This window comes from Anopheles aquasalis, chromosome 2 (genome assembly GCF_943734665.1).
Source record: "Anopheles aquasalis chromosome 2, idAnoAquaMG_Q_19, whole genome shotgun sequence".
In the NCBI taxonomy this organism is placed as follows: domain Eukaryota; kingdom Metazoa; phylum Arthropoda; class Insecta; order Diptera; family Culicidae; genus Anopheles; species Anopheles aquasalis.
In genome coordinates, this window is record NC_064877.1 from 23,807,501 (window position 1) to 23,817,500 (window position 10,000).

A 10,000-nucleotide genomic window follows, 5' to 3' on the forward strand; every position below is an offset into this window, starting at 1 on the left:
AGCGAAGCGAAAGGAAGAAGGAAATATATGTCTCCTCCAGCATAACCTTCAGTCACAAATATAAAAAAAGAAATCGGAACGTGAAACAACGAAACGACGAAAGCAAAGCGAAAATTCCAGTGAAGGTGAAGAAGTGATTTCCCCAAATGCCTTTCGCAGTGATCGCGGTCTAGCTGTGTCTGTGCAGTGCAAGGCTTTCCGAGGCATAGCGCGCATCTTTCATCGCAAAACGAATACCAACTTTAGGAAATGTAAGAAAAATACTCCCGTGCGTCGTTTCTTCTACGTTTGTCGATCATAAACCTCGGCGAACGGAGAGGTGACGATGCTCTCCGCACTCTCTGCTCTGCATTTTTGCATAACTGAACCAACGGAACCACGTCAGCACCGTTCTTTAGTGTGCTAATGTATTCAACTTGTACAAAACTCAAGCAACAACCATCGAGTGCAACCTTGGAGCACGCGTGACGGTACACGATCCGTTAGTTTTGTCGTCGAGCGACCAGCTTAAGCAGCATAGATCCCCTTCCTTGGTTAGTTGAGCCATCGGTGAGCCCCATGATGCCAGCTAGGTTCACTCACCTGGCGTAGGCACGTCGTCATCCGTCGACGACGACTAGTCTGCTCGAACCGGGCTATCGGATGCATTGGCCTGCCTAGTGTGTGTACCGGAGTGCTTCCACTGTGTTCCGCTGATGCAGAGCATCCGAAGGCCCTTCTTACACACGGTCGCGCTATACGCCACGAGGAAGGCGTGGTGCACCATCGCAGCATAAGTAACACCCAAGACGGCCACGACGACGACGACAACAAGCAGCAAACGAGGGCGACCGCGCGCGCTCTTACGCGCTAGCAAAACAAGCGGCGACCACGGTGGCGACCACGGTGGCGGCTTCTTCCCATTTTCCGAAGCATTTTATAAATAACACCGAAAACCCATTTGCCGTTTGCGCGAAGGTGTGATGCGCGCTGTATGTGTGCACGTGCCTGTGTGGCTGTGTGACTGCGTGTGTTTGTGCGTTGGGTTTATTTTTCTTTTTGTTTTTCCCTTCCTTCTCTGCTCTACCTCTGGTCCTCGTCCTCGTCTTCGTCTTCTGCACCACGAATGCGCTGATGACGAGCGCCGCTGCCGTCGCCCATTAGCTGCGACGATGCGCAACGGAAGGCGCACCCGCAGCAGCGACAGCGACAGCAGCAGGATCCATCGGAAGATGGATCCTCGCATCGTCGTTTGCTGTCCCCTCTGGTCGCCTCGGGGATCGCCTTAGTCCGGAGTGGCATCTGGTTTGAGCTCCGATTCCGGCCGGTATGATGTTGCGCTAAATTTATAAAGTGTCACACCACCCGGTCCCGCGGTCACCAAACGTGGCACCGAACGCTAGCGATCCGATCCTCGATCCGCTTACTGACGCTTGAGAGCAGAGAGAGAGAGGAGCCATGGTGAAGATGGTACAAAGTATCAGTACCTCAACGCTACTCGATGATCACAACACACACATGCACAAGCGTACAAGGAAGTGGAATTTTCAGATTTTACATTCTTTCGCGAATCTCTGCGCAAATCCTTCGCTCGACGATCTCGCATACCAAGAACATCACACCACAATCATCACAACGGTTGCTACTTCGTCGCAAAAGCAAAGGTCACTGAGCGATGAGAGATATGTTGTGCCACGGTTGCTTGGATTTCGTTTCCGGGGCATTTCTTCTTAGGGCGTTGAAGCACCACCACTCACCTTTCGACGACGTAATGACGATCAGCAATGCAATCACGCGGTCGATACGGACCGCGTGCCTTTGCCCTCTTCCTCGCAGGACCATGGGTTTCGTGTTTGTTTGTGAACCAATCAGCCAACCCCTGGCCACGTCCCATCACCACCACTTTCACTGCTGCACAACGTGGCGTCGATGAGTGGCGATGAGATGGCATCTCGGATGCTCGGCGTGCCCCAAAAAGTCGTCGTGAAAGTTTTTGTTTATCGGCCACCACCATTCGCACAGGGCGGCGGCGGTGTCCTCGGTACGGTAGCATCGTCCACCCCATCGAGGTGGTTGACAATTATTTTTAGTTGCCAACTACTAAACTACCAAACCGGCAAACGCAAACGTTGTACTACGGCTGTTTGCTTTCTGAGGCTGAGCTTCGTTCGCCAGTACGGCTTTTGTGTGCCCGTTGAGTGCGTCCGCTTCCCGGACAAGGGCTCCCGGAGCGTGTGTGTCTGTTTTAGGGGCGAATTTTGCAGGCAGAGAACGAGTACGAGTAGTTTGTAGTACCGTTCATTATGTGGAAAATGGAAGCCGTGGTTTGAAAGCATCTCGTTGGTTCTAGTGTTCACTACCGAGGGTCCCGTTTGCATATCCTAGTTCTTTGCAAAGAGAGAGAGAGAGAGAGAGAGAGAGAGAGAGAGAGAGAAAGAGAGGGGAAGAGAGCATTTATTAAAAGACCGACAAAAAACTAACGAGCTGCTGAACGCATTTTTTGGAATTTTCCGTTGCTAGCAACGCCTTCAATGTTGATGTCGTGGACTGAAACAGGGCCGAGCGATGTACGATCCTCGTCTAAGCAGACCATGTCTTAAGTGCAGTGCTAGACATCGTTAAATGCAACGCAGATTGAATACTCCAGCAGCAGCAGCAGTAGTAGTAGTAGTAGTTTACGTTTCGGCAAATCGGTTCCTGGTAGTAAAATCGGAAAACAATCGTCATCATTAAGTGAAACACTCAACCAGGGTAATTATTCACACCATGCGAAAGGAATAAAGAGAGAAACAGAGAGAGAGAAAGGAGGTCCGAAGCTAATGTACACGTTTGACGGAACCGAAAAGACGGTTTGCCGACCGAACAGAACACAACGAGACAACACCGATGGCCTAATCGATGATGCACCGAGCCGGAATGAATGAATGATGAAGCACTTCAATCACCTCCTTCCTCCACCTCTTGTGGAAACAACGTTAATTTTAGACCATCGAACTACCATCGGGGGGAGGGGGGCACCATTAACGGTTTCGACGGTTCCGAGACGCGTCCGAGACGCGAACCGAACCGAAGACCGGAAGGTACTGTTTCTTCTGCCAGTCAGGAGGATCACCTTCTCCTCCTTCTTCTCCTCATCTCCCACTCCAGCTTCGTGCATCCTCTGCAAGCACCCGGCAATGGCGTCGGTGCCGGTGCCATTATTTTTACATTTCTCATACTTCCGACAAATGGACGGCAGCGGAACAGATGTTGGCATTCACACACCGCATCCCCACCACACCAGCCCCCCCCCCCCCCCCCCGGGGTGGCCAAAAAGAAAAAGCGAAACAACTTCCTTCGCACGTTCCTCCGGCTCCGGTTTTGGATTTCCGGGACGACGGCGCGGACCGGGCACCGATGCGTGGCATTCCTTCGGCCGGGGTGCGATGCTGCAGTGCCGTGCAGTGCTGGTGCTGGGAAAAGGTTACGGGAAATTAATGGCCAACTAATAGTGCGATTGCGAATAGAGGAAGACGCAGGAGGTCCGCAGGATGGATGCGTAGACTACAATCCATTCCAATCCCCCGGAATGCGTCTGCGGATGATGATGGCGGTGGTGATAGCGCACGAATTAATTAGCCAAACTGTCTGGCATGTCTAGCCGGGTCCACACACGGTCCAGAGAGAAGGTCACAACACCCAACGACGACACCCAAGACCGGTCTCGTCCGGTCTCGCCTGCCGCCGATTCGCTAATGACATCTTTAGAAACATCGATCCGGATGATTTGTCCCGAGTGTCCCGTTGGTGTTGTGTGGCCGGTCATCGGCCCAGCGAAACATATTACTTCCAATGAGGGTATTGGGGACCATCTGCAGCTCGCCAGCAGCCTCTGCAACTCTAGGCAGCATCCAGCCACCATCCATCTGTCCTCGGCGCAGACGGTCACAGCAATTGCCTGTCGAGACTGGTTTGCCTGTCATCTCGCTACGGCTGGCCGTATGTGTCACCTCGTATGTGTGTGTCGGAAACGATGATGAACAGAGCGCACGTGCGTGTATCCGCCACCGGGACTAATCTCGTAAAACACGCCGGCCGGGTCTCCCAAATGGCACATATGGTGCGCGCATCATCATCATCATCGTCATGCTGCAGCACATGCTGGAACTGCAGATGGAACGGGCATGCTGGTTTTTTTTTGGGATGGCAGCTGCAAATGAAGGTTTTTCGCAGGAACAACCACAAACAAAAAAAAACTCTGCACGAAAGCGAGAAGATAACCAAATGGCCCAAAAGACGCATCTGATGCTCCAGCAGCCACAGCAGCAGCATCAGGAAGGGAACCGCAAACCGAGAGGGATGCAAAACATTGAATGGCCCCTGAATTCTGTGCCGATGCACCTCACTACGACGATGATGCACGATGAGAGCACTCGCTCCCCTCAGTTCCACAACTTCCAGGGAAAACCAATAAAACCAGCCGGTGCATCGCCGCTGCTGGGCCCCATTTTGCAATTAACGAAGTGGCCTTTAAAAGGGGACGCCCCTTTGCAAGATGTGCATCTCGATGGAAGGAACGGTGAGGCCACGCGGTTAGGCTTAGGCCTACGCTACGTTACACACCGCACCAAAGGGGTACTTTGGGACTTGGATGCGTCTTCGCGAGTATTTGCGGCACCGGAATGGTCCCAACTGTAGCAGCTAGTGTGCTAGAGAAGCTGCGCTGGAACCTGCACTTACCGGAGGAGGACGATACGGATCATGTACCCGAGTACTACCGTGGAACAGATGGTCGGTTCAGGGGATCCCGAGTGAGAGTTACCGAAACTGCTACTTACGCACCGCAGAGACCACGCTCGGTACGGCATTTGCACTTTATGCTCGCACGCATCACCGTCCCGCCCGGATTGCCCCGGAACAGCGTCACAAGCCGTAGACGCACGAGGAAAGAGTTTAATTTTAGTTTCGCTTCCTTCTTGGCCGACGGCTGCTGGTAGACGCTGGATCAATGAACGGACATCATGTCGCTATGTTTGAGGTGCTGTTCTTGCTTCTTGCTGGTTGCTTGAGCGGACGGAACGGAACGGAACGGAACGGAACGAACTCTAATTAATTGCTTTCGACGCTAATTTCTCGCAACCACACCGTACGCATGTGTTCGGTGTTTGATCATTGATGAAAAATGGTGACCGAACGGTTGTGGCACCCGAAAAAGGCCTGTGACATTTGTCCGACATTTCCCGGACCGGAGTTTGCGTTCAGTCTTAATCGAGCGAGATGCATGAGGTGGATACGAAAAAAAAAACGGTCGAGTCCGAGGGAAGGAAGGAAGTGCGAACGCAAAGCAACGCACCGCACCGTACCGCGTGGTCAACGGTTTCCGCAACGCTCAGTTTGCTTAATTAATAAAGTTTCATCGTTTCCGGTCAAGGAGAGCGGACTGGTCGGTCGGTTGGTCGGTTGGTTGGTCAGTGCGAGCTCTGCCAACGAGGAAATCCGTTTTCGATGGTTTGTGACCGCATCCTGGCACACTCGTGGCCGTCGAGTGGCATCGAGATTGGAAGAGAGCGTTTGCATTACTGCCAGTTATTATGCTGCTGCAATCGGTGCTGTGGCTAAATCCAACTTTCGGACTGGATTAGTCCCTCGCCCGGGGTGGGGGAAAGCGGCCATAAAGCTGCAAGATTCATCATTCAAGTGAAGTTATGGTATGTGTTTGTGTGCCGGTAACAGGGAAACACTTCTTCGGCGGAACCGGGCTGACTTGGCTGAGTGCTAGCGAGAGATGGATGATGGGAAAGGTTGTGGAATGTTGTACGCTATTTATATGCTACCGCACTGTGCTCTGTGCTGTGCGTACCGAAGCCAACGTGCCTTCGAGAAAGAGCATCAGAGTGAGAGAATGCCTGAGGTAATTATGGGACGTTCCGTGGACTGAGGTGCACCGATTATTGTTGTTGTTTCTCCCCCCTCAAAAGACTGTACTGTGGATTCTAATGGACTTGGAGGGCAGTAGCAACTACCAAGAATGCGAATCCACGATTTATGATGGAACAACAGGACCACAGTGAAGCTCTACGCGCTCCATTAGTTAATATCTGCCTTCGTGCAGATCAATGATCAATCGGAAGTTCCTTAATCATCAAGAATTCCTTCACAAACACTCCTCCCAACAGCGCATTACTCATTCTCTCATCTCGGTCTCGAAGCACAAATTCTTCTGCAACCGACCATGACCGGGGGGATCCCCTGCCACTAGCACGTGGTGATCGAAAGTGAAGATCGGACGGACACTTCTGTGACATCACTTACCGGCCGGTCGGTCGGTCGGTTGCTCCCGGTTTTATTGTCTCCCAGCGGACAGTATTGTGACCCGAACGAAGCGACGACTTAATCATCGGCAGATGTTTGCCAAAGAGAATCGAAACAAACAACGCGAATCCAATATAACCGACCAGATGGCCACGGGGGATGATGCCAGGAGTGTGGTGGGGGTTTCAGCGAAAAATAGGTTTATTCATTGAACGCCCGCCGTTGTCACCGACCGTTTGCAATTGCATCAGCGGCCAGGAATGTGGGGCCACATCCTGGCAACTCGCAATGTGGACCATGTACCTTCTGGTAGCCACCTCCTACGATCCAAACGGTATCTTCGGAATTCAGCAGAAAGTGTCACAATGTGTGCGCAATCTGCGGAGTCAGGAGTTCTTTCCCGGGGAAGTTTACATTACTTTAATCGATGTTTTTAACTCACGTCGTGGCACTATTAATTTCTGCTGGTAAACATACCCCTCAGAGGGACGCCTACGTTCAGGCATGGACATCAAAGGAAACGAAACTAACGGGACGGGACGGGCAGTTCGAACGCGAGCTCTTCATTGAGGTGGCGCTGATGTTGATCGAACGCGGCAAAGAACTTAATACACTTCGCTGACGCTATCTCGAGCGATATTAAAAAGGCGAAATACATCAACAGAAGCGTGAGTGAGTCGTGAAGCACTTGGCACTCGTGTCCGTGTGCGTTCGTTCGCATTCTCGAGCTACGCATGGCGTTCCTGCGGAGAGGATCGTCCCATCGTCGTTGGCGCATTATTACTGCGGCTCATTTCAAGAGCAACCAGCGCCAACACCTAACACAGGTCACGTACAAGAAGGAAAAAAGGGGCCATTTTCTGCGGAGGGGGGGGGGGGGATGAATGAGGAGGATTGCGGCCAACGTCAACTTAAAAATAGTCCACACGCCGTACGGATGGGCAATCCGTTAGTACGTCGCCTTCGCTCGCTGCCTCTTCCTCTCTGATGTTTCGCTTCGATTTAATTTTATTTTTCCACCATTTTTTTCTCCACTACCACCATTCCTCTTCCGCACGCCTTTCCTGGCTTTCTATTTTAGCTACCCCCTTTCCTCTAGCACTCTGCTATGCAACCTCTTTGCCGAAAAATCCCCCAACAAACGCCATTAGCGCGCTGCGTGAACGGTTCACTTAAAAATGGTTCACGGTGTAGCGTAAACATCTGATTAGGCCTCGGGGCCTGCCCCCAACGGGTTTGCGGAGAGCGGTGAGGGGAATGTTTTGCCTTTGACGTGCTCCGCTCGAACTCCGTCACCAGCATCCGTCCAACCATCGATGCTTCTAGGCGTGTAGAGAAATGGGCAGAGGATACCGCGTGCGAAGCCAAAGGGGTGGATTATCATGTTGTGTCATCTGTGGCTTCCTCTCTCCACGTGCTCTTCCCCGCGGCCATCCACAAATCGCTTCCTGCGTGATCTATTCTTACTTCACTCAACACGTCGTCAACATGAAAACGATTGTATTTGTGCGTGTTTGAGTGTGTGTTCTTCTCTGTTCTTCTTCGTACTACTAAACTCTCTATTGTTGCCGCTCGCAGATCTAGTGAGCGCATCTGTCATCCGTCAGATGCCCTTTTCGATTGTTGGCCTCCTTTGATGCTCGCCCCTCCCGTAACGGTAGGCCCGAATGGCAACTCGCGACTCGCGCCTGTAGTAATCGTGCTTACGCTACTCTATTGTTATCGTGCTGTCTCTCTCTCTCTCTCTCTCTCTCTCGCACTTTTCTTACAGATTCTTTTTCTTCTTCTTGATCCGCATAGTTTACGACACGCGACAGCTGCTGCAGCAGTAGTAGATAAAAGGCAGAAAGGCGGTGGCCAGAGGTGGAATGCAGATCATCTCCGATTGCGTGCGTGTGGTGCGTGTCTTTTATCGGTGTGTACGTGATAGCTAGTAGCTAGTTTGCTTCTAACGGGAGTGATTATAGTGAAATCGTTCGAGTGACAGTAACAGGATGCGCCCAAGGATTTTGTTGTTCTAGTGTGCGTTTGTTTGAGGTTATGTTGTTTGTGAAGATTCTCTACGCGTAGATGTAGTGTTTTGCATATCTAGAAGTGATAGCACAAAAGTGAACACATAGGAACTACATATCAGTTCACGGTGCCATCATCTATGATCTACAAACGAAAAGTGATCGTGATATCGGAAATTCTCAAGTGTTTAGTGGCCCCCGTGGTGTGTCGCGTGTGTTAGTGGCCACGCTTTGCTTGCCCGAAGCGTAAGGCCAGCAGACCGCGACAATGAGTAAATGTGTCACGCTCGCGCTGCTGCTGACGCTGGTGGTCTCGGTGCGTCGATCTTGCCAGCAGGTGGAAACCATCCTGGACAGTAGCGAGTACGATGATCTCGGTCTCCCGGCGCAGACCACCCAAGCACAGCGCAAACCACAACAGATTGCCGGCTTTCTAGCGAGCGACGGTACCGATCTTTATCCACCGTCCATGTCGAACGACAGTCCGTTCCAGAGTCGCCTACCGCAGCAGTCCTCACCGTACGGTAACAATCCCTTTCTGGCCCGTGCCGACCACTACCGGAAACCGTCCATTTCGATCCGCACTCAACAACAACCACCAGCGGCAACGACAGCAACTCATCACCAGCAACAGCAACAGCAGCAGCAAGGGTACGATCCTCGCGATGGTACACCGTACACACGGGACATTGCCGTCAAGCAGGGCATCTTGAGGGGCTCGGTGCGTGTCATGCACCCGCAGTCGGGGCTGAAGAACGTCGATCAGTACCTGGGCATACCGTACGCGGAGGCACCGGTCGGTTCGCGGCGCTTCATGCCCCCGAGCGCACCGATACCCTGGAACGGACTCAAGATGGCCACCAAGCTGTCACCGGTTTGTCCGCAGAATCTGCCCAGTCTCAACAACGCCAACAACAACTACTCGAAGGGACGCTACGATCAGATCAAACGGCTCCTGCCCTACCTGAAGGTGGAGAGCGAGGACTGCCTCTACCTCAACCTCTACGTACCGAGTTACGGTGAGTATCAGCTCCTCGAGCTCCTTGAAGTCGAGAAATACTGCGAAGACGCTCGAAACGCCAACGCCAACGCTGTGACGCCATGACGCTAGGCCGCAAACGAGCGTAAAGTCCTTGAGCGTTGGAAGTGGCGCCGTGGCGCAGTTGCGCGCACAAGTGGCGCCAACAGAACGTTACCGAATCCGTCGACCAGGCACCTACTTCTCGAGCTCGAGACCACCACACGACGCACGAGCATGGTCGAGAGAGTGAGGACCGATCGCGACTTTTGGATCGGTTCCATATTCGATGCGATCCCCTCACATCCCCCGTTGTCCTGTCCTGGCACCTTTTCCCTTCATAATTATCCATCGCTACGACGGAATTTGTACTCCTTTCGGAACGGGTCCAAGTTTCAGAACACTTGGATTCATCAAAGGCGTAAATAAAGCCAACCAATTACCATCCTTTCAACCTGCAGCGAAAGAGGCACCTCTTTCACAGCTGATCGCTGAAAGCAAAAACTTAAAGAGTAGCGACGTACAGAAAAAAGGAATGGTGCCGTGCTATGGCCGTGACATAACCAGTTTTTCAATTTCCATCCCCCTTCCGGTGTTCCAAGTTTCCCAATCTCTTTCCCTACATCTCTCTCTCCCTCACTTCCTTTTAATCAGCAAAAACGAAAAAAACCAAATGGAACGAGTTATTTGAAACGAGAAA

At 52.1% G+C, this 10,000-nt stretch overlaps 1 protein-coding gene across 1 annotated transcript in view; it reads left to right on the forward strand.

Annotated features, from left to right (window-relative positions):
• LOC126568935 (uncharacterized) overlaps positions 1–10,000 on the forward strand; it is an 18,465-nt gene that overhangs the window by 275 nt on the left and 8,190 nt on the right. The window contains exons 1-2 of the mRNA XM_050225639.1: positions 1–251; positions 8,071–9,301. The exon at positions 1–251 is cut by the window's left edge and continues 275 nt beyond it. Coding sequence (XP_050081596.1) covers positions 8,551–9,301 — 751 coding nt within the window. The 5' untranslated portion in view covers positions 1–251; positions 8,071–8,550. The remainder of the gene's footprint in view (positions 252–8,070; positions 9,302–10,000) is intronic.